Raw genomic sequence first — 24,676 nt, 5'->3', positions numbered from 1 at the left:
TGCCTCAAAGGGAGGAGTAAACAGTGACTTTGTAATTCCCCAATGGCCCTTACAAACTATTAGGTACCCTGAAATATTTAGCAAGACTAAATGTTTAATCTCTTCCTTTTATTTACCAATTTTCAAAATATAATTAGTTGCTTAGGTGATCACAAGATGAATGATAAGGTATTTTGTTTTTAGTATCACCACGAATCCACTGATTTGTCTATATTTGATGTGTGTAATTCATAGTATTCATTTCCTGCTCAGATTGTTCCATCTTTGGCCAAAGTGTACAATTTCGTATTGATTCTTGGGTTCTTTTGGCAGTTATCTTGCTTTCTGGCACAAAAAAATGCCAGGATCATCGTGTGTGATTCCTATTTCATTGCCAAAATTAGGCATTCCCTAAGTGTCTTGGTTATGTTTCTCTCATTGCTGAGACAAAATACCTGACACCCAAAATTAAGGAAGGAAAGGTTTATTTAACTTACAGTTCATGGAAGTTTCAGTCATACTCGGCTGGCTCCAAGGCAGAGTGGCACATGGCAGAAGGCAACAGTTCATGGCGGCAGAAAATAGCAAAAGCAACAAAAACAAAAACAAAAAGCAGCGGCAAGCAGCCTCTTTCCCTCCCTTACACTGCGTGCAAACTACCCACCCCAGGGCGAGTATAGCACTCACATCCGTAATCCTGGCAATGGACTATGGATCAATCAAAAATCCAGAAGCCCACCCCATGACTGCATGAGGATTTGAGGGGACATCCAGATACAAACCATAACACTAAGCAAAAGACAACTAGCCCCTGTTAGTGAGAAAGGGCATTTCCACATGAATTGGGACACTAAGGATGCTCATAACTCCTTGCTTCTTGGCCTTTTTAGTGGATGTAAGTACCATATATGTATTTTGTAGGTTGAGAAAAATTAATCATGGATTCATACTCACATTGCCCATTCAAATTTCAGATTCCATAACTTATACTAATTTCACTTATTTGATAATTATCTTTAACTGAAACTTTGGGTACTAATCCTAGATTTTTATTTATTTTCCATTTTATATACATATACATAATAATACCACAATACTACTAAGTGTAGTTTATTTCTTTGTCATTCTCTTTTGTCCTTAGGATATGTCACACTAGGGACAGATAGTCAAATTAGTGAGCCTCAAAGCCCATTTCTTTCTTTTTTTATTTTAAAGGGAAGAAAAATAGAAATAAAATAAAACAGTTTCAAATCAGACTAATAGGATAGTAACAGTAATTAATATATTGTGCCTTGTAAACTCCATAGTAGTTATTCAGAGTATGTTTTTTGAGCTCTTTATATAGTCTAGGTATTAGTGCTCTCACCAAGTAGTAGCTAACAAAATTTTTTCCCATTCTGTAAGCTTTTTCTCACTCTGTCAGTTATTTTCTTTCCTGTGCAGAAACTTTTTAATTTGATATACTGTAATGCCATTTGTTGATTGTTAATGTTATTTTTTGTGCGAACTGGGGTTCTGTTCAGAATTCTTACCTATGCCTTTGTCTTCAAGAATTTCACCTATTTTCCAACAAATTGTTTCTGAAAAAAAATGATTGTCTTTGTTTTAATATTTGTGTCTTTGATCTGTTGTGATTTTCGTTTAGTAAATGGTGAGAGATATGGGTCTAGACTCAATTTTCTGCATGTGGATAGCTCGTTTTCCCGGTACCATTTGTTAAAGAACCTGTGTTTCCTCCAGGATGTATTTTTGGCCCATTTGTCAAAGATCAGATAACTGGATGTGTCTGAGGTTGTTTTTGCATCCTCTAGTCTGTTTCACTGATTTGCATGTATTTTGTTATTTTGTTTGTAAAAATAATTATACGTGAGTTTAATCCCCAGTACAGAAAAAAAAAAGTAAAACACTGAGATGATTCCAAACTCAAAACTATAAATTGCAGTATACACAGAGAAGTTCAGCTTTTATTCCTATTTGCTTCACTCTGCTCTTATATGTACCTTTTTATTAGTATGTAGTTCACACATCATTGCTTCTTCTCTATTATGTAAGGAAATGCACACACCATTGTCCTGTTTGCCCAGGTTTCTTGCAAGAAGGGCAAAGTGTACACACCCACCGGCCTGCTCTTTTCACTTAGTACATCCTGGAGTTCAGCATCCGCAGAGGTGGGCCTCCCTGCCCTACATGGTTGGGCAGAGTTGTATTGTGTGGATGCAGAGGTTTATGCAGCCAGGTCCCTGGGGATGGACACGTGGGTTCAATAAACATTTGTTGCGTGACTAAATTGTGCCAGGGGAGAAAGATATGGTCGCTGGCTTGAGAACAAGTATTTTCCTCACTCCCAAGTGCGAGCTTGGATCCACTTGGATCCCCACGGGGCAGGGGACCAAGGAAGAAATGCTCACACACAGAAAGGCGACAGTAACTGCCTGGTGATGGCATTTTGCTTGCTTGGGTCTTTTATGGGAAAGTATCGGGAGACGGAATTGCCCAGAAAATCTTGAGTGCCACCAATTGGTCAAAGAAGGGAAGGCCCGATGAGAGAGGCCGAGACGGGGCGATCTGCCCACAGAGCAACCCTGGGAACAGGCAACGTGACTTCACCCAGGAGCCGCGGTCCAGCACGAGTGCAAACACCTTTGCAGAACTTTGCTCGACTCATCCTTCTAACAGTTTACATATGTTTAAATCCTGTGCATCTCATTACAACCCTAAGAAGTAGGGCCTACCGCTAGCCGTATTTTATTTTTCCAATAAATAAACCCAAGAACAGAGCTCAAGGTCACGGGCGTGGGGAACAGGGGGCCCTACACAGAGCACGCGTGCAGTTAACAGAGCACCCCTGCTTCTCACCGCCGAGGGACTTGTCTCACAGCATTGGGGACCTCCAGGACTCCTGGTTAAGTGGCTCAGAAAGTAGCACTTGCACCTGTTACTTAAATCTGAATCTCCAAAATATTTGAATAAAAAAAAAAAAATAGCTGACGGATCCTCCAAGTTCACGTCAGATGGGTAATGTGCCAACGTCGTAACAAGGTTTGAGGGAGGCACATCTCATGCAGATGGCATGAACGCCCAATCATCATGCTCATGAACCGAAGGATCAGTGAAGTAGCGCCATTCTTCATATCCAAATACCTGCCACCAATTTCACAGAAAGGGTGACCATCGTACTGCGGAAATATTCAGTCTTTGGATATAAAATTATGTGCATCTAAAAATTAGCGCTGATATCCTGTGCGCATTCTTTTGCTTTTAGCTTTAAAAAGAAAAATCAAACAAAATTAGCAAGTGGATGCTTATCTATGCAAATATATTCACCCTAGCTCCACCTTTTCTGCATTTTTTTCTCAACCAGGATTTTATAGTTTTACGACCATATGTCGTGAAATGAAGCGTTACGGCGGTATTGGCGGAAGTGAGTTTTGTGCTTTGCGGCAATGATGTCAGCTGGGGCCGGCTGCTGGAGGACACAGATGTAGCGCGGAAAGGCTGCAGGTACCGGTAGCCGTATCCGTGTCATGACCCAGCAGCTTATTTCTTAAACTCGTTTTTAAAAATATTTATTTTGCGCCTCCAGAAAGAGTACTTTCTCCACTGCATCCCGTTGGAAAGTACCAGAAAGACCTCTTTCCCTTACACACACTTTCCTATCCCAGGCGGCCTCGCCCTTTCATTTGTCGTTACTCCTGTTCTCCGGGAGAAGTGCCGCCTCGGAGTCATCTCCGCTGGTCTTTGTCGGGTCCCGCCTCGCACCCGTCTTGGTGCCCTGGGCGCCGGGGAGGCTGCCGGGCTCCTGAGTGCCGCGGCCGGAGGAATGGAGCCTGACAGCGCGGAGGAGACGGGGCGGGCAGGCGCCCCCTCGCCGGGAGCGGGGTCCCGCTCTGCGCTCGCGCGCGCCTTCTCCGAGGTCTTGCTCCGTCTTACCGGCCCGGAGGCGCGACGGCGCAGCACGAGAGATGCGGCGTTGAAAGACCTCAGTGCTCTACTAGAAGCCACAGAGTGTGCCAGATTATTTGAGAGGAGTGATGAACCGCACCACAAAATGCCTGAGACGCTGGGAGAGGTGGCAAAGGCCCTGGAGAAGTACGCGGCCCCACCCCAGGAGGAGGGAGGCGGAGACAACGGTTACTCCGGGGTGGCCGAGAAAGCAGCAGAAGTTGCACTACTGTTTCTTAAGCTCTTGAGGAAAGTCGAGGCTGCCAAGAAGTCCCCGAGTGAGGTCTGCCCTGAGTGGAAGACAGGCCTGCGTCACTTGGCAGGACCGATCTATGTTTTTGCCATCACACACAGCTTAGAGCGATCCTGGAGCAGCCCAGGATCTCGGGCGGTGGCAGGAGAGGTGCTGGCCTTGTTGCTTCACGTTACGGACTGCGGGTCTGTGGCAGGATTCCTGCGCGGAGAGAACGAAGAGGAGAAAGGCAGATTTACTGTGATCTTGGGTCTTCTCAAGCCCAGTTTGAACAAGTGAGTACGCTTGCCCTTTGCCCCTGGCTTGAGCTTCGGTCTAAAGTTTTGGAGCTCAAAAGAATTTGAATGTCTTCATCGGGAAAAGAAGGGTGTTGTAATAGATCTTTTCAGGTCTAGAGACTTTGTGATTTGCTCAAAATGAACAAACTAGACAGTAGTAAAGGTGAGGTCAGAACCCACTTTCTCTCCAGCACTGACCTTTGAAAGTTGGAAATTCTGACAACTGATCAGGAAAATTGGAAATTGTCTGTGTAGAATTAAGTATCTTGTTAGGTGAAGATTGGTGTTTAAAGAGGACTTAAACTTACGGTTTCAATTTAAACTTAGATATTTGTAAATTCATGGCTTGTTGTTAGGAACAGTTGTTAGGGAAGCAGTATTTGAAATGAAAAAGTAAAAACCTTTCAGATTACTGTTTGCTAAAATACTTTTTGTGAGTTTCCAGTTGCTAACGAGAACTAACTCATTTTCTCAGGAATTTGGATTTAAAAGGCTTGAATTTTAGACCAGTGCTGCTTCGAATTGCTGACTAGGACAAGGTTATAGGCTCTGTGAATCAGTTTCATTACTTTCAATATAAAGATAACATGCCTATTAGTTTTTTGTTTGTTTGTTTGTTTTGGTTTTTCTCCGGTACCGGGAATCGAACTCACGACCTTGTGCTTGCCAGGCAGGCGCTTTTGCCGCTGAGCTAAATCCCCAGCCCCTACAGTTATTATTTTGAGGGTTAGTTGAGTCATTTATAAGCTGTCTATTGATTCATTTCTTCCTTTATAATAATGTTAGACATTTCCCTTACCCCTCTCCCATTTCAGCACATCTTCCCTGTGTAAGTTACGTAAATTGTTTTAATGCACATCATAAAATGTACAACCATATGTTGTAAAATCACGAGTTGCTAGGCTCGTGGAGGGTACTGGAGATTGAACCCAGGGATTTGTGCATAGTAGGCAGTCCTTTCAGGGGTGAGTTATATCAACAGCCCTCCCTGCTTTTTTTTTTTTTTAGTTTTGTGATACTAGCGATGGAACCTAGAGCCATCATAGTGAACTAAATCTCCAGCCCTATTTATTTATATAATCTACTTTATTACGAGACAGGGTCTAAATTGCTAAGTTGCCCTGGCTGGGCTTGAATTTGCGACCTTCCTACCGCACTTCCCATAGTGTGGCGATTACAAGTGTGCACCACCATATCCAGTCCCCTGTCCTTTTTTATTTTTGAGACAGTATCTCACTAATTTGCTCAGCCTGACCTGGAACTCTTGATCCTCCTGCCTCCACTTCTTGAGTAGCTAGGATTACAGGATGGGCCACCACACCAGGCTGACCTGGTTAATTTTCTTTGCTAGTTAATATCCTGCGGCTGTACTTAGTGTGATTTCATGTATCCATTTAGGGAATCTTGGAAGAATAACCCTGCTGTCAAACACGTTTTCTCATGGACTCTGCGGCAGGTCACTCGGCCCTGGCTAAGCCAACACCTAGAAAGGATACTTCCCCCATCCTTGCTCATTTCAGATGATTATCAGACTGAGAACAAAATCCTAGGTGTACGCTGCCTACATCACATTGTGCTTAATGTGGTAAGCGATCTCTGCTGTCACCTGAATTTATGGGACAGACTGACTCATTGTTGGCTATTAACTTGCTTTCTTTTAACATTGTTAAGTCATTACATTGACTTACTTATATATATTTCTCCTTAAACTTTCCCTCTGCCAACCTGGTGGAATCCATATGTTGAAATATAACTAAAAGGATAATTATGTGGCTTGGGGTGTAGCTCAGTGGTGGAGTGTGTGCTTAGCATGCTCAAGGTCCTGGGTTCCATCCCCAGCACCAGCAAACAAATAATCCTCCCAAACAACAAATCAAGATAATTATAGAAGAAATAGGAAAGCACCAGTCATTACCAAACTGAATAACTAGACCTTGAGTGATTAACAGTTGACTTTCAAAAAGCAAAAACCAAGTAAGAACTGAAAGGGACTGTACAAAATGTGTAAGCTATTACTCCAACTTTTAAAAAAATTTTGTATTATGGAGCTTTCAAAATATACACAGAAATAAACTGGGCATGGTGGTGCATGCCAGTAATCCCAGCACTTAGGAGGCTGACACAGGAAGTTTGTGGTGAGTTTGAGGCCAGCCTGGGCTACATAGTAAGTTCAAGGCCAGCCTGAACTACACAGCAAGACCTTATCTCAAAACAACAAAAAATGTATATACATAAATATACACAGAAATGGAGTGGTTTAATAAATTTCCATGTTGTCTGTAATTTATTTTCAAAAATTACCAAGATTTTGCCAATGTGGGGAAAGCTTGCTTTTAACTGGATAATTTATCTGATTGCAGCCGGTTGCTGATTTGCTGCAGTATAACAGAGCCCAAGTCCTCTATCATGCCATTTTCAACCATCTGTACCTGCCAGAGCACCACCTCATCGAGGTAATTGTAAGATTTATTCCTAACTATCTGGGTTCTCTAAATCTGAGTAGAAAATGGCATTATATAAGTAGTTGAGAGACATTTTCTTTTCTTGGAAGTTGAGGATGATAACTAAAAGGTGTTGCCAAGTCACCAAGCAGGCATTTGGATTCCTGACTCTTCACAGAAAAGCCAGTTTTGTCTTCATGTGGGTCAGTTATATATCACTTGGCTTTATATCTGAAAATACTCTATTTTCATTAATTAAAATGTTTTGTACTTATCCACATCAACACTTGTATTTGAAACTCTTTGCATGTAGATATTTTAGTGCCATTTATTGTTTTTATTCAGCAGACATTAACTGCTATTACTATGTGCTTGTAACTCTAGGCTCCAAGAGAAGTGAATTGGACAGAGGTTCTGGCTTTAAGAAACCCTTTGGAAGGACATTTTTTGAAATGTATGATTATGTATACAAATATCTGTATCTAAATACCATACCGTGGTAACTGTTAGAAGAGGTGTGTGTGAAGTGTCGTGGGTGTTCAGTAATAGGTGACTAACCAGGAGGAAGATGGTATTGGAGGTGGTTTTAGGAGGCTTTGAAAGGAAGCCTTATGGAGGATGTTTGCTTAGGAAGGTTGAATGGGAATTTCTTTGGAGGGCAAATATTCTGGAGACAGAAAAAACAAGTTACATAAAATTAGAGGTAGAGACATCTTTTGTGTTGGGGGGGATTGACCCTGAAAACTTCAGATAGAGTGGTCAAATTTGATGTAAATTTAGACCATTTTAGATTATATGTAGAAATGTTTTTATTAAAAGTATATGTAAATTCTGTATATCACTAAGTCATTTAGACTTGTGACTTAGTGACAGGTATAGAATCCTAAAATCTGAGTTAAAGTCCCCATTCTGTCATTCTTTCTAGTTTACAAATTAGTAACGAATTGTCTTGAGGACAAAATAGTAATTTGAAACTGTCAGAGAGAGGTAATATGAACTGAGTGTAAAAACTTGAATATACACTTCACCCATTTATGCCTAAGATTGACATTTTTTGAATTTTTGCATGAAGTTCAAGTGTTACCAAGAAAAATCCAAGGAACAAGAACTTGAAAACACTTCATTATGTTCTGCTGTTGTGGGTATTCCACAAATGGATCACTAGGCATGGAAGGGTTAATATATCAACTGCTGGTGTCTTACAGTTTTATGACATGTACCTTAAGGACAGTAGACTTATGACACTTTTTTAAAATATCAGGAGTGTTGTGAATGCAAGTGGATGAACTATACATCTTCTTTCCATTCCCTCCTCCTAGGCCGTGCTCCTATGTCTGCTGGATTTGTTCCCCGTCCTGGAGAAAGCCCAGCACTGGAAGGGCGACACAGCTCGACCAACCACACACTGTGATGAGGTGCTGCAGCTAATCCTGACGCACATGGAACCAGAGCACCGCCTGCTCTTGCGTAGGACCTATGCAAGGAACCTACCAGCCTTTGTGGGAAGGTGGGTGCTCGGGCTGCTGGCCTGCCATTCACCCCAACGTCCACTCTTTGGTGTCACGTTTTCCCTTGTTTTTAGGTTGGGGATCCTAAGTGTCCGGCACTTGAAGCGGTTAGAGAGAGTCATCATCGGTTACCTGGAGGTGTACGATGGACCAGAGGAGGAGGCGCGGCTGAAGATACTGGAAACCCTAAAACTTCTCATGCAGTACACTTGGCCCAGGTAGCACAGTTACAGAATCCAGACAGGTGTGCTGAAGAGGGAGAAATCTCAGGCAGTTTTCTCTTCAGAACTTGCCCAGGGGGACATTCAATGTAGAGTAGTAAGGGCATGTGATATATCTGACTACATTCTATTTTCACACACCTATGGGATTTCAAACTGAGAAAGTGGCAGTAGAAAGCTAAAATATATTTAGAGTTACAATTAAATCACTTTTCTTCTAAATTCAGATATATCCCAAATGACTTAGTGTTCTCAAGAATATCCACCAAGGTACTTTTTTCAGTACTGGAGATTGAACCCAACACCTTTACATAGAGCTGCATCAGCTCTTTGAGGCAAGGTCTTAGTGGCTTAGGCTGGGCTCAAATTTGGCAGTCCTCCCGCCTCAGCCTTAAACTGCTGGGATTATATGTAAGTTTGTATTAACAGGCCTCGCCCTACCCAGGTAATTTTTGATATCCCACTGGAAGAAAAAACATTCTTGGTCAAGTAATTTGGGAAACCTTACAGATTATGTATGTCACCAGATTTGTAACTCATAAAAATGAGAGTGCAATAAGAAGTACGGCATTAGACATGCTTCTCGTTCTTCTTAAAGTTCCTTAAATGGGAGAACTGGATAGCGTATTATTTAACATTTGCAGAGCAGTGATCTAAATACTAATTTAGGATATGCCTGCTTAGAAGACATTCCATCTGTGGCCCATGGAAGGTGCCAGAAACAAACTAGATCCCAAACACTGAGTCAGCAGCAGGCTTTCTTCCATGTATTAACTGAAAGTTTAATTCAGCCAGAGAATCTAGTGCCCCAACAACATACAGTACCTGTTCTATACCATTCTGTCTCTCACAAATGTACAAGGAACCCAGAGTAACTTTTCCCTCATGAGAATCTTCCCTAGTCACATTTGTAACTAGATCTCATCTGTTTACGGTCTTTCTCTTCCACTAACCTGCAGTAAACTGTAGTTTATGGAAGACTATCTATTATGTATTCCCAAAGTATATTAACTACCTGGAATTAGGTGCGCAAGTATTAAAAGAATGGACTAGAACAAAATGAAATTGAAGCAAATTAATTCTATGCCAACATTCCAAATGTCGGGAGGTTTAAAACTAGCTCTATGTGTGAAGAAGCAGAGTGTGGAGTGGCTAACAGAATGTGCTGAATGATGACAGAGGTTGGAGAGGCACACAAACTATAGCAAAAGGCTGAATGGGTTTGTTTTTTTTTTTGGTTTTGGTTTTTCTCCGGTACTGGGAACCGAATTCACAACCTTGCACTTGCCAGGCAGGCGCTTTGCCTCTGAGCCAAATCCCCAGCCCCCTGAATGGTTTTTAGATGAAGGGATTCAGACTTCTCTCCCAGTCCATTTCTGTGCAGAAAGTTTATTATGCATATTTTCACATTGCAAGTTGAATTATTTTCCAGCTTTCACAAAAATGTAGTTTTATTGTGGTTAAAAAAAATACAAAAAATTTACCATTTTAAAGTGTGCAGTTCGGTGGCATTAAGTATTATTAAAGTGTTATATAACTATCACCCCTCTATTATTGAAAATTCAAACTGATGCTAAGCCCTGGGAGCCAAGCTTATTTCCCTTAGTATTAACTTCTAGGCCAAAGATGTCTAAAGTTAACTGTGGGCCAGGTTCTTTCTCTAGGCAAAAGTATAGGATCTTCTTAAGAACAGATCTTGTTTCCCCCTTTGTAGCCCTAAAAGGGTTTGTTTCTTTGGAACAGAACCAAGCTTCTGGCAGGAGTCAACGTGTTCTTGAACAAGCCAGAGCGATGTGTGTGTATCTATGCAAGCAGTATGTGGTAGAAGTAACAGGAGACTTGAGGTTAAAGTCTGGGTGCTGGTCTCCGGTTGTTTCCAGAACCAGGCCTTTCACGTTGTTTAGCTCTGACTTTAGTTCCCTCCCTTATTAAATGACAGCTTTCCAGCAGCCTTTGAAGTCTCTTCAAGTTGGAACATCACAGTTTAGAGTGAATAGATTTTCTTCCTGATTCCAGAATTGCCTGCAGACTTGTGGTCTTATTGAAGGCTCTCCTGAAACTGATATGTGATGTGGCGAGGGACCGGAACCTTACACCCGAGCTTGTTAAGAACGCCCTGCTACAGGAGGCGACAGGGTGCCTAATTCTCTTGGACCACTGCTCTCAAGGACAGGTAAAGGTAAGGCAGTCTGCAACTGGTTTCACTTGGGCCTCATTCCATGTAGGTAATTCCTGTGATGGATTAGAATTTACTGTTCATGTACTGGACGAGTCTGGAAATGACCATGGTGGGGTTTAGGTCCCTACCTCTGTGCTCTCTAGTCTCCAGTAGTTTAATCAGTACCGTATTCTTTCTTTCTTTATATTTTTGGTGCCAAAGATCAAACCCCAGACTGTGCTTGCTGCTGATCTATACCCTTAGACCCTCTTATTTTTCCTTTAAAGTTATTTAGAACGCCTTAGAGCAAAAAGGAAGAAAATCAGGTATCACTGAAGAAGAGAGAACAAGCAAAAGCATTTTATCGACTCTGTAACATTTACGTTGTTCTTGTGAACTAAAAAAAAGGAATGAACTCAAAGCCACCACAGAGTAATAATAATGATTCAGAGTAACTGAGATACCTGAAATGTTTCCACTTTGGGGGAGGCAGCCATGTCTTAGGTAGATGATTTTCCATTTCTTACTTGTCCGCAAGGGAATTCCTCCACTGGTTCCACATTCCACAAAGTCAGCCTCTCAAGACCATAGCTTATAATACCTATGTGTACATTTAGATGTATTTAATGTACTAGTTGTGTCAGTTACTGTATGCAAGCGTTTTTAATTGAAAAACCCTTATTATGTATTTTAAACCTAAAACTGTATGTAAGGGTTTTTAAGTGAGTGCAGCATGAAAATAAACTTATATCCTAAAAATACTTAGCGATAGTATGGCTTTCATACCTGTCCTGACCATGAGCTCTCCTTTAGTTTCATCCTTTTATTCCTTCTTTGAATACTAAGAAAGAAGAATTTAGGTAAAAGTGGGAAAAATAACAATTCTGTAAAGTCACTGCCTGTTGGGTTTCATGTTTCAGGGTCTCCTGGCCAGAATCCCCCTAAGCTGTGAAGACAGCACAGTGGTGAGCTGCATCAGGAGAGTGCAGCAGGGTTCGGAGCGCGCACCCTACCTTGGAATTTAGGATTATTTCCAAGAGGAAAGCTTTGCGTTCTGTCTCATATTGTATGAATGGAGTGATGGAAAAAGGTATTTTTATATTAAACATTTTAAGTTGGAGGTTTTTTTTCCTTCTCTCATTCCTTTCACCCATTAGGAAATAGGGAAAGGTGAACAAGAAAAAACTGAAATCCTGCCATTTCCAAATAAAGTTTAGGAAGAAAAAGAGAAGAACACCAAGGAATTCAGTGCTAAAAATCTAAAAATATTTATACCCACAATCTCATTCTACCCTTAGGAATTCATCCGTTAAGCTTCTTGGGGTCCAGCTGTCACTTCAGCACATCAACACATACCCTATAAACATACTCTTCACAACTTCCGAGGTTCCCCATTCAGTCTGTATTCCCCAGTGAAAAGTAGGATAAATATTAAAAACACAAATATTGTGTGAAATAATACAAAAGAGCAAAAAACTGGAGGTGTGTGTAAGACAAAAAGACCTTCAGAATGCTCAGTCCTGATTACTCTTGGAGAGAAGTCACGTGCTTTTGGCCTTGGCCGTCGGCTCTGTCTCCTGTTCATACTCTATCTCCACATAGGCTCGTTTTCTGCGCAGAACTCCTTTCAAGGGTGTTTTCCCTTTGTGTTTCGTGTTAGCCCGTTCTTCTTCTTCACTGGATGATTTATCATCCTGATCTTCATCATCACTGGCCTCCAGTTTATCCATATCCTAATACATAGAGGGAAGGTCAATTAGAGAAAACACTGGATTTTCCCAAACTCTCTTCACTGATCAGAAACCCTCTATTTTCTTTTGCTACAGGCCAAAGACTTTTTTTTTAAACCCAAAGCTCACCTCAAAATCACTTAGGTCACTCTGATCCACGTCATCATCTTCCACAAATTCTCTTTTTCCTACATCCTAAAATAAACCGGTAATTAGGTTTAAAATACGTAATAAAAGATACAGTTGAGACATTAGCTTAATTCTTTGATAAATAAGTGCAAAATAACATAACCAGAACCAAAACCTACATATTAGGCAAGCAATCAAAATTTAGTCATTCCCAAGTTTAATTCTTCTGAACTTAAAAAACATTTAGGGGCATAATAATGCTCATGTTTGATGTCAAACATCAGAGGTAAAGCATCTTTAAAGCAGGGCTAAAACTGTTAACTTATGAACAGTTTGTTGGCTTTGCCTGCAGAACAAAGAAGCTACTGCTACACTAAAACTAATTTCCTAATGGTGGGCAAGGTGACTCAAATGACTTCGGTTGGAGGGCTAAAGAAGATAGTCTATCTGTAGGTCACTGCTTATCAAAAAAAATATTACTTCATCTTCATCTTCGTCATCTTTCTCCTCGGCTTCTGAAGAATCACTGTCTGCCTCCTGTTGTTCCAGAGCCTTGTCGAAGGCGTGAATGGGGAAGTTGTAGATGTCACCATACTGAAGAAGAAACAGATCGGCTTTAATTGCACATGGACATTACAATTCAATTTCCACTGTTCTACAAGCATCTTATTTTTCCTCACTGATTAGATGAAAATAATTTGATGAGGAATATTTTTTTTTTCTTTCCGTACCAGGAATAGAACTCACGACCTTGCACTTGCCAGGCAGGCGCTGTGCTGCTGAGCTAAATCCCTAGCCCCCAAAATTCCTTTTTTTTGGTACTGGGACTTGAACTTATGACCTCAGCCTTGCCAGGCAAGCGCTTATGCCACTGAGCTATATCCCCAGCCCTTGATGAGGAATATTTCTATATTATTTGCAAGCCTAGTGCTGGCCATTTTTGGTATTTACATAATCAGTGGTTAACATCAAACAAGCAGCCTATATCAGAGAAAGAACCAAATCATTAAAAATTTAGTAGGTTATAAACCCATGCATGTAACAAATGGAGTTTTGTTGACAAGAGGCAATAACAACATTTTTAATCATGTTGTCTGTAAATGACATCGATTTTTAAAAAGAGGTTTTAATATTTATTTCAAAGAACCTTAAAAAGACTACTGTAATATGCAGGAGGACCAAATCCTAAGGCTCGTACAGAGACTAGGCACTGCTGCGTTTAGAAAGAAGTGGAAACAATGGCAAACGCAAGGTGTCTCATAAACTAAGTCAAGGGTAACAAAAGCATTTTACGTGCTCCCAGCGATGAACTAAAATGAGGAAGCCAGGCCTATTTGAATTTCTTTTATTTCATGGGTAAAATCAGAGTGAGGATCTTTCTAGCATCTTCAAAAATAAAATACATTTCCCAGTATTTCCTGGCATACTACCACTTAAAAAGTTGTATGTAACCCGAAGCTACTAGCTTCCTCACCGTATCTTGTTTCAGTCTCTCCAGCAATTCCTTCTCAATGGCGTTGTCCAGCTGAGCGGCTATTAATGCCTTTTCCTGTGAAAGAAAAGAACAAACTATTCACTTCACTGGTGCTTATTTTCTTCCACAGAGGTAGAAGAAATGACTGATTACATCATGTCCCACTACAGACTATTACTGAGGTTTTTGCCTCTTCAACCACATAATTTGCCTTCCCTCCTAAATCCTGTTGGGAACCTTTCAACTGAAAGAGTCTCAGTTTTATAGTATTTTAAACTAAATCCTAACAAACCCTTTAATACACCGTATATATATGTCCGCTTACATTTAAAAATTCCAGAAAATTTGCAATCCTAAAGCCAAGCTTTGTAAAACCTAAGGAAAAAGAAAAGAGACCTTCACCCATTTTACAGTATATTTTCAAAACCATGTTAGATTTCATGTAATAGAAAAAAAGATTAAAAATCTCTTTTGTTAATGATGTCTTCAAGGAAACAATAAATAACATCAATCTATACCACTTGCAACCCTCCTCCCCCAAAACAATTCAATTTACCTCTGTAGATTTAAGATTTTGCATTCATTTGATACTGAAAGTCTTAAGAGAGTTTTACATTATTACACATACAATCTGTGTTAGAATGATAATCAGTGTATATCACAAGGCTGGGTGACCAGGGCCACATGGCTCAGTTAAAAGGCTACATTCGATCTAGGAATGGTGGTGCATTCCCAGATGTTTCTACCCAGATGTTGTCCCCTAAGCCTCCTGTGAGCATAGGCGGGACCTCTGGAAGGAGACCAGATTATGGGGCTTACAGCTGGCTGCCTGTTAGGAAGTGGGACCTGGTCTGAAGAGATGGGATTATATAGCTATAAGCCCAGCTATTCAGGAGGCTGAGGCAGGAGAACATCAAGTTTAAAACCAGCCTGGGCAATTTTGCAAGACTTTGTCTCAAAATAGAATTTTTCACAGGGACCTGGCAATGTAGTTTAACAGCAGAATGCTTGCAAATATGCAGGAAGCTCTTTCAATCCCAGTTCCTCCACCACCGTTATTACTACACATATAAGGCTACAGTTATGGTCCACTTTATTCTCTAACAAGTGCTTACACCTGAAGTATGATCTACTGAGACAGAAGACTGTATTCAAGACACTTATATATTTTTTCCTTTAAAAAATTAATTTTTTCATGTATACTAACCTCAATGCCCTGACTGTATCCATAAAGCAAATAGTTCTGTCACATTTAGTGAACAAGGTTATTTCCAGAGAACATAGTGAAAGTGGCGGCCTTACTTCTTTATTCAGATTGCTGCAGCGTGTCAACTGTTTGGTTGAGTGAGTGGATTCATGGATAAAGAGTATTTCAGAGTAGCTGTAAAGGTATGCTGGTGATCTAATGGTGTATTTAGCACTTAAATAAATATACTTAAAAACAAAAGCAACACTTAATGGTGAGTTGGAGGAAGAAATTAAGTTAAAAAATGCCTTTTATGGACATTTAAAAAGGAAAGTAGGGCTTAGGATGTGGCACCAGGCACTTGCCTAGCATGTGCCAGGCCTTGGGTTCCCAAGAGTGGGGTGGTAATAGAAAAAAATGATCTTGGGGGCTGGGGATTTAGCTCAGTGGCACAGCGCCTGCCTGGCAAGCACAAGGTTATGAGCCTGATTCCCGGTACCGGAAAACAAACAAACAACAAAAAAAGTGATCTTATCCACATGTAATATTGCTGAAAACATGCTTCCTATGAAACTGCAATCATGCACTTTAAAAATTTGTAAATAGAATTTTCCAATTCATTTAAAAATCTTCCAAATCTAATTTTTTTTAAAGACAGGATCCTACAATGTAGTCTAGGTTGGTCTTGAACTCTCAATCCTCTTGCCTTAGCCTGCTGAGTGCTATAATTATAGCTATGTGCCACCATGTATAGTCCCAAATCTATTTTTGAGAGTGTACCAAGCTCACTTAAGTAAAACTAGGAAAGTTTTATGTTATTCTGAAAAGTTTATAAGAACACCTGTTTGACAACTGGGGAGTATGAAAATTCATCAGGTGAACTTGAACAAAAAACCTAAGCATAATTGGCAGAGAAGTAAAACACAGCAAGAGCTGACGTAAATAATGCATTTCTGTATGTATCTTCAAGGTATCTATCAAAGACGTATTTACTTTCAGCTAAGAACCACACTTTTTCTATACCACAAGTTTATTTCTAATATACACTGCACTGTTAGTGGAAGTATACATGTATAATATTAACAAATAGTATTTGTGTTGGGGAGTACATGTTCAAGAAGTTTATTGACAGAAAGGCCCTTTTAAAATGTGTAGACCAACGACATGACAAATTTAAGAAATAACTGTAAAGGGAACAAAACCATCAAAAGATCATTAAAGCTGTTTCTTAAAAGAACATGATGAATGATCAGGCAGATCCGTTAGTGAAAGGGAAGTACGCAAATACCAACAATGACTGGTAATTTTAATCTGTCAAGAAAAGCTGATTTCTGCACCTAGAAGGCTAAGAAAACTCAGCTTGAGGTATCGAGTTGGGCCGGCAGACTACTGCCTCACGAAAGGTTGAAGATGCCTGACTAGTGTATCTTCTACAGCTTGGATAACATTACTCCTGTTCATTCCTTCAGTCACAAAATGGCCCAGTTTACCTCAAAGAAGCAAATACTCTCAGATCAGTTTCCAGTTATTTACCAGCCAACTCAAAATCCAAACATGCAATTTAGAAACCAAGTATGGCCAGACCAGACAGGAGGCTTGTGGTTTCTACCCAGATGTTGTCCCCTGTGCCTCCTGTGAGCATAGGTGGGACCTCTGCAAGGTGACCAGATTATGGGGCTTACAGCTGGCTTGCTGTTGGGAAGTGGGACCTGGTCCAAAGAGACGGTTATTGGAAGTGTAGCCCGGAAGGGTTTTTTCCCTCCCAAATCCTCTCTTGAGCTCTTTGCTTCCTGGAAGCCACGCCATGAGCAGCTCATTGGAGCCAGGTGAGTATGGCCTGAACCTCTACCACCTATGAGTGAAAATAAACCTCTCCTCATTTAGGCTGTGGGTGTCAGGTATTGTGTTTCAGAGATGAGGAAAGTGAGTATGACAAGGCTCCTTACAGACAGGGAAAATTCATCTAATGAGAAGATCCTTACACTCACTGCAGAAATACTACTGTGCTTGGTTAGAATGCTCAAACTCTGCTGAAGGTGATGTAATATTAAGATTTTGACAATATTCGGCAACATTAAGATTTTGAATTCTGACAAACTAGACAGATAACAAAAATTTCAGATAAATTGTAGCTCTCTATTCTTTTTACCCTTCACTACATATAATCCCCAAATCAATCATATTGTAATCTGCAGTGAAAGTCATATAAGATGGGAAAAATCAGATGTCATAAGCACCAATACTGTTACCCATTAGTGAATCATTATTTAGTAACAATTTAGGTAGAAGATGGTGACTATATTGTCCCCATTCATCCTGCCTCCACCATCCTCTCAGGGAAAATACACAAGCTACTATTATCAGAATAGTAAGTTACCTCTCTTCTTTTCTCCCTACGCTCCACCTTCTTACTCAAAGGAACAAGTTTCTTCCTAGAAGAAATAAATTACATTATCAGAAAATACAGGCTCATGTGCTATGTGTTTCTTTTACAAAATAAGAAAAAGGACAGGAAGTGGTTCTGTGGGCTGAGGTCAAAACAGCAAGAGTTCTACACATTTAATGCTATCCAAAGTCGGACAGTGTAACATGTATTTTATTTAGGTAGTTTTGGTCGTTTTCAGCATCTTGAGACTTGGATGAATATTCACTACATACTAAGATTAATGCTACAGTGAGCTAAGAAGACTGATACCTTTAACATTTTCTCTGCATCTCATAATGAAAAAAGCATCACAGTCTAATATTTCTTCAGCAGGTATTCTATTTATTCTGTGGATTTCTTATTGCTTTTTAGTTTTCACTGACTCCAGGGTAAAGTTCTTACATTCCTGTTTATTTGCATTTTTGGGATTATTTTCAAATCTCTAATATTAAGATTCCCTAGGATATAATAAAATTCTCTGAAGCTCTGTGGGTAGGGAGGGGAATAACCAAGGTGTACTCTACTGTTTTAAAAGTCATACAAAATCAAAGGACACACCTTTAAAGTTTCCTCATTTTAGCCTACCATAAGAGATACTATACAATGTTGAATCTAACAGGAAAGGATTATCAGAGGATTTACAATCTCAGCTTTATAACTTGCTCCCTGGAAAGACGATAGATTTAAAAAGTAAAAAATTAAATGCTCCAAATACTTACTGTCGCTTTAGTGTAAGTTTTCTAATTCGAATTAGGTACTGGGTTATCTTGGTGAATCTCTGCTTACATTTGTGTCGAATGAAGCGGGGCCAGTAAATCAGATTTTCATCAATTTGCTCCAGTGCTTTCTCATAGTTTTTACTGAGCCGGACCTACCAGACGAAAAAAGGAAGCTTGTGGGGCTAGGGTAAATGACAGATTAGGCTGTTACCACCGACACCACTTATGGGGGTCAAATGGGGATGCTTCACAAGTTTAATCTAGAGATGGGCAAGAAAAGGGAAAAACATGCAGTGCTTTTGGTCTTGATCATAGTTTTGTGGTTATATCTTACCCGTTCCCAGAGACGCCTAGGAAAAGCTGCTCGTTCTATAACCTTCATATACAAGTAGCACTGCCCTAAAGCATAAAGTAGAATACCCTTAGTATTACTGAGAGGGATTAAAGAACATTTTTTTAAAGGATGTTTAGTAGTTCTCATGGAAATTAAAATCAGGCAGTTACCTTTCTCTTCTTTGACAGTGGCATACTGACTATTTGCCAGGGGACAAGATGACCGATTACACAGTCCAGTCAGGCTATATTCATTTCTGCAAAAGCCTTGAGTCTTTGTTCTAGGACAAGAATAAAGAAGCAAAGATTATAAAATGGTTAGCAAGAGAGCAACTAAAAGAATTGCAGTCCAAGATGCCAATCTAGACCCACCTTATTTTGAAGGAACAAAATTGCTTGTTTCCCAGTGTATCCCAGATAACCTGCAAGACAAAGTAAAAATCCACTTCAGTTGCTCTGGCCCAACACATGCCATATGAAGTAAAAAGACAGTGCTCTAGGGCAGTGCCTGCTTTACTATGGAAATGAATCTTTAAGGGATGAGAGGAAGAAATACTTTGTAAGACAGCCTGACTTGGTTTTTCTTTACATGAGTAACAGATTCTTGCAGAAAAACTGAACACAAATTAGTAATAATCATACTCTCACTACTCGATAAAATGTCATTAGTATTCTGCAATTTTCCAGAATTCTATACATGTGTACATCCAACAACTGTAGTATGCCTATGTGTATATTTTTAACAAAAATGAGATCATATCACATCTACTTTGTAACTTTCTTTACACAGTATGTTCATTGGTCACCGTTAAAAGATGCATGGGACTATATTTAATATACATACCACTTTCTCTCCCTGAAGCAAGGCAGATTATTGCTGTCCTTTACCAGCTAATTCAGCATTTACTATACACTTAGTAAATACACTACTATACACAGGTAAAGGACTGACATCTCCAAGTCTTGACACATAGTAAGCACTTAAATATAGTTTGAAAGAAAATATAGTCCTTCAGGAGTTTTACCAATTTAGGGAGGGACGTGTATAAACAATGTATCACAAAGTAGCAAAGGTCCGCAGGAAAGTGTGAGCATACAGGCTTTCAGCAACTGGGAAAAAAGTTTGAAACAGTTACAAGAAAAAACATACAAAGAAGGGTGAAGGAAGAAAACACCTACAATCTGGGGATTTTATAGTGGGAGACAGAAGGAATAGGTAAGAGGAAGCAACACTGGAAAAATAGGAAGCTTATTCAGGCTTGTGGCTTTATATGTCATTTCTACTCCAAAATCATCATCTCTTGATTGAGCATCAGACTTATCTATGCATTTAGCCACCTACTTGACATCTCAACTTGGATATCGAAAAGGTATCATAACGGAGCTCTTAGCCCAGCATCGCGGCGCACACCTGCAGTCCCAGCACTCGGTAGGATGGTGCAGGAAGATTGCCATGGGTTTGAGGCCAACCTGGGCTACATGCAGAGTTCAAGGCCAGCCTGAACTATATAGCCAGACCCTATCTCAAAGAAAAGAAAAGGAGCTCTTAACTCCACACCCCTCTGAAAAATAAATATGGCACTCATTCCGTCTTTGCCATTTCAATACATGAAACACCACACTTTTTGTTTAAATCCAAAACCCCTAGATCTCTCCCTTTTCTTCACTTAACCCATCACCAAACCTTGTCAGTTACACTGATAAAACATATCCGAGGCTCATCCACTTCTTTTCATCTCCACCATTGTTCTCATGTTTTTCTCTCCTCCCCCAGTCCTTCACTCATCCAGCAGAGAACTTTCACAAAGGCATAACATGTCATTCTCATGAAAAGAACAAAAGACAGTTTCTAAAATACAATTAATTAATCTTGGCACCCTCTCGAATCCTGTAACAAGGTACACTGGTGTCCTTTATGTTCCTTCTCTCCTGTCTTCGGATCTTTGTACCTTTACTGCCCCTATCTTCCGGAGTACTGTTAGCTCGCCCCTTGTCTCAGTTGTAGGTCTGTATGTCCCCCTAACTGAGCGTGTTCCTAGACAGCAGTTTTGGTTTTCTGTGATTTTTTGTTTGTTTGTTTGTTTGGCTGGTTAACAACCAAATCCCCAGTCATTACAATACTTGGTACATTGTAAGCACTACTTTTCCAACAAACAGCTCAATGAATGAAGCTGTTTCGGAAATAATGACTTAGGCAGAGAGTAGAGCAAACGCAAAGAAATACCTAACATAGGAAAAGCAGACGGAACGGGCGCACGTGCTTAGATGCAAAGGGATTCCTAAATATTCAGTATACACACCATCCCCTTCCCTCCTCCCCAGCCCCAAAACACTGACGGCACGGCAGGGAGGTTTTCATTGCTAGGCACCGAGAACTGCGCCAGTCGGGCCCTGGACTGCGGTGGCAGAGTCCTGGTCTTTTAACTCCTTGGGGCAGCAAGCCCGGCTGCACACGCGTGTGACCCATCTTACAAAATCCGGTTCTGGAGGTCTCGAGTCTGGACATGCACGAGGCAAAGAAATAGGCCTGAGTATGTATGTGGCTTCTAAAGACGTCCTAAACTGGGCGAAATTCCCCGCGTACACGCCAGGGTGTTAGAGCAAGAGGGGACTCACATCATCTGATTGCATGGTGTCAGCCGCTCAGCACTCAGCACCTCGCCCGATGGCAGAAGCAGCCACGCTTCTTCCGGGAAGTCACTTCCGCAAAACCCAGTCCCACCTCTCGCGAGAGTCTCGGAGTGCGTCGCATCCTCTGACGTCTAATTTCCTTGCTCGCCTGAGCTTGGACGTCGCCGCGCCCCCGCGTAGCCTCGGCGTTGTTCCGGCGCGCCGTGGAACTGCAGGACGCCCGTTGGAGGCGCGAGCGGCGGCCTGCAGGGCTCCGAGGCGGGAGGGATCCTGGCCTCTATTCCGGAATGGTGCGGACGGCGCCTGCCGGCGGGCCACGACTATGCTCTTTGCGCTCCTTCCTAAGTGCGGAGTCCGCGCTCGGACTCAGGCTCCATCTTTTGTAGCCGAAGACCCGCGCCTCCTCGCCGCTGTCAGTCCTGTCGGCTGCGGCTCCAGAGCCTCAGCTCTTAGTTCCCGGACCAGATAATCTTTTAGATACACGGCCTGGGCGGTAGCCCACGCCTGTAATCCTAGCTGCTCCCAAGGCTGAGTCGGGACCATCGCAAGCGCTGGACCCGCTGGGCAGTTTAGCTGCGACCCTGCCTCAAAATTATAAACAATAAATTAGAAGGACTAGAGTGCTTCCCTACCGCACACGAAGCTATCGGGAGGTTTCACCGCTTTCTTCAGCTTTTTTTTCACTAGGAGAAAAAGAAAACCCTTACAAAACGAAGGTTTTTAAACCAAAAGAACTCGGGAGGCTGAGGCAGGAACGTTTCCGTGAGTTCGAGGCCTGCCTCAAACAAAAAACCCAGAAGAGTAAGAAGCGTAGTCTTCGCGAACAAGGATAAATTATTAATCGAAGGCATATCGCATGCGAAGTAGTTGTCATAATAGTTTTGTTATATGCTGGTGAAAAGTGGGGTTCAGAGCTATTGATGTTGGAGCCAAGTTTAGGTTATAAAAACCAACCACCATCTGCTAGAGATCTTCAGGCAAATCACTTTTACTAACCCCTTCCCCCGTTTGGAAGATGGGGTATGAGAGGATTATAGCTGCATTAAGTGCATAACTTGTTTCATGAAAAGCAGTTGTGATTGTTCTCATTGCACCCTTTGACCTATGCAAAGTTGATTTAGAGACCTAGAGGCGAGTCATTCACCTTACAGGAAAGCCAAGTTATAAGCACTATGGCAGGAATAAAAGGCTGGCCACACGCAGCACCTGCACACCCGCGCCTTGTACGCTCCTTTAAAGCGAGAAATGTGTGTTTCCGTCTGATTTAATCTAACATTTTCACCCACAGGTGACCTGTGAGTAATGGTGACTTGTTGCCACATCCAAGAGGTGGCTCTAGCGAGCTTCGTACTAAAATGTGTAATGTAGAGCCCTCCTGCAAGTGAGAAATATGCCTAATTACTGAGTAGCACTGCTTTGTGTGCTTATTGCTTATTTTAATAAACTGTTATGAAATAAAATGGAAGTAATCCTGATGTGCAGCAATGGGAGAAGAGTAAACAAGTTATTATATCCATACCATAGGGCACTACTCAGTAATGAAAGTGAACAAACCATTTAATCTGCTTAAATCTCTGGAGAGTTACGTTGGAGGCTAATCCTCCAAATGGTTACATATGATATAATTTTATTTATATAACATTCTTGAAAGAGTAAAAATGGAGATTAGTGGTTGCCAGGGCTTAAGGAAGGGGTACAGGTAAAAGAGAAGAGGATGTGGCTATAAAAGTGCAACTTGACAATGAAAATGCTCTGTATCTAGACTTAATGTCAGTATCCTTGTTATGATACTGTACTGTAGTTCTGCACAAAGTTACTGTTGGGTGAAACTAGATTAATGGTGCATAGGGTCTCTCTGTTACTATTCTTATACGTGTGAATCTATAAGCAACTCAAAAAATATGTTAAAGGAATTTCTTTTTTGTACAGCTATATCCTGAAATGTTTCCAGATGAAGTGATACGATATTTGGGATATACCGATAAAATAAGTCAGTGGGAGGAGGGGGAGTGGTTAAGTGTGCAAAGAACAGAATCGGCCTTGTGCTGATAGTGGTTATGTGAAGGTTCGTTACACTGTTCTCTTTACCTAGATAGAGTTGACGTTTTCACAACATACGTTTAAATGTATATGACAGTACTAGTATTATCACTGCAAGGCCACACATGACCAGCAACTCTCCTCACCTGGGAGAATATACACAAATTGCCAGACTCACTTTACAAGGCAGTGTAGCTATGTCCCTTAAAATACATCTTCGTACCCTATGGCCCCGCAATTCTTCTAGATACACATTCTAGAGAACTTTTCACATGTATCTACAAGAAAACCTACATGGAAATCTTTAAAGCAGTATTGCTTGTACAAAAACATAAATACTGTAAAAGTTCAATAGAAAAATGGATGTCACTTATATTATGAGCAAACAATGGAAAATTACATAGCAGTAAAGATGAATGACAAGATCTATAGTGTCACCATGGATAAATCTCCAAACTAAGATGATCAATGAAAAAATAAATTACAAATGTAAATTCCACTAACTGATGTACCACAATTGGTCCACAGATGTGGTGACTTGGAACAACACACACATCTATTATCATGTGGGATTCCTGCCCTGTGTAAGCAGGTCCTCTGCCCAGACTCTCTGTGCAGCACTTCTTGTATTGGCAGGCCTGTGCTTTCACCTGAGGGCTCAGCTAGGGAGAAGTCTGCTTTTGAAGCTAGCCATAGGACTTCCTTGCCATTGGATGACAAAGGGCCCAGCTTCTTGTGGGGAGCAGCCTGAGGCTTCCTCGGGTCCTAGCAGCTGAGGGAAGCTCCTCACCACTGGAATTTCACAACTTGGCCACATATTTCACCAAGCTGGCAATCACAGTCCCTCATTCGAATCTCCTAAAATGGTCTCAAACATAACAAAATCACTGGAGCCTTCTTCTGTCCATTTTGCTATCCAATATTCTACTGTTAAGTCACAGGTCCCACTCTGAAGGGAAAGGGATGATGAAGACATGAACAGTAGGCGCTGGCAGTCACAGGAGCCATCCCAGGGCTACGATGTCATGTCTGCAGTGGAAAAACAATATACTTGATGTAAACTGTAAAAGCGCAAGCAGTTGTATTATGTATTGTTTAGCAGTATGCGTGTATGCGGTGAAAGCACAGAGATGTGTGAAAGCATAAGCACCATACTCACTTGATGCAGGAAGGCAATATGGAAGCAGGAATGTGACTGGGGAAGCTTATAGAGGGACTCTGAATATGTC

General features: G+C 41.1%; 2 protein-coding genes across 3 annotated transcripts; one reads left to right on the top strand and one right to left on the bottom strand.

Moving 5' to 3' along the window:
• The first annotated feature begins 3,413 nt into the window (after window positions 1-3,413).
• Window positions 3,414-11,900, top strand: Tti2 (TELO2 interacting protein 2). 2 transcript variants are annotated; one of them, XM_005398404.2, is made up of 7 exons: window positions 3,414-4,449; window positions 5,851-6,037; window positions 6,813-6,905; window positions 8,213-8,400; window positions 8,476-8,619; window positions 10,639-10,801; window positions 11,701-11,900. In XM_005398404.2, exons 1-7 carry the CDS (start codon window positions 3,800-3,802, stop codon window positions 11,803-11,805), a joined length of 1,530 nt encoding a protein of 509 aa, XP_005398461.1. In that variant the 5' UTR covers window positions 3,414-3,799; the 3' UTR covers window positions 11,806-11,900. The 2 variants fall into 2 exon arrangements, with proteins under 2 accessions (XP_005398461.1, XP_005398460.1); XM_005398403.2 differs by having other exon boundaries at window positions 10,639-11,794.
• Window positions 11,901-12,163: 263 nt separating this feature from the next.
• On the bottom strand, window positions 12,164-21,499 carry Mak16 (MAK16 homolog). Its single transcript, XM_005398402.2, has 10 exons — window positions 21,393-21,499; window positions 19,149-19,198; window positions 18,948-19,057; window positions 18,778-18,842; window positions 18,444-18,595; window positions 17,677-17,731; window positions 14,114-14,188; window positions 13,120-13,233; window positions 12,640-12,705; window positions 12,164-12,513 (listed from the first exon to the last, which is right to left on the bottom strand). Exons 1-10 carry the CDS (start codon window positions 21,405-21,407, stop codon window positions 12,322-12,324), a joined length of 894 nt encoding a protein of 297 aa, XP_005398459.1. The 5' UTR covers window positions 21,408-21,499; the 3' UTR covers window positions 12,164-12,321.
• Window positions 21,500-24,676: the final 3,177 nt, after the last annotated feature.

The sequence above is a fragment of the Chinchilla lanigera genome, unplaced genomic scaffold (genome assembly GCF_000276665.1).
Source record: "Chinchilla lanigera isolate Chin_1 unplaced genomic scaffold, ChiLan1.0 scaffold00062, whole genome shotgun sequence".
Taxonomy (NCBI): domain Eukaryota; kingdom Metazoa; phylum Chordata; class Mammalia; order Rodentia; family Chinchillidae; genus Chinchilla; species Chinchilla lanigera.
This window is presented reverse-complemented; position numbering and strand designations above follow the sequence as displayed.

Excerpts from the sequence above, each read along its gene's own strand:
- Tti2 (XM_005398403.2), top strand. The coding sequence starts at position 3,800 with ATGGAGCCTGACAGCGCGGAGGAGACGGGGCGGGCAGGCGCCCCCTCG. Across the intron at positions 6,038-6,812 it reads ATCACATTGTGCTTAATGTG|CCGGTTGCTGATTTGCTGCA; the intron begins GTAAGCGATCTC and ends ATCTGATTGCAG. Across the intron at positions 8,620-10,638 it reads ATGCAGTACACTTGGCCCAG|AATTGCCTGCAGACTTGTGG; the intron begins GTAGCACAGTTA and ends TCCTGATTCCAG.
- Mak16 (XM_005398402.2), bottom strand. Across the intron at positions 18,843-18,947 it reads CACTGTCAAAGAAGAGAAAG|GGCAGTGCTACTTGTATATG; the intron begins GTAACTGCCTGA and ends TTTATGCTTTAG. Across the intron at positions 12,514-12,639 it reads GTGACCTAAGTGATTTTGAG|GATATGGATAAACTGGAGGC; the intron begins GTGAGCTTTGGG and ends TCTATGTATTAG.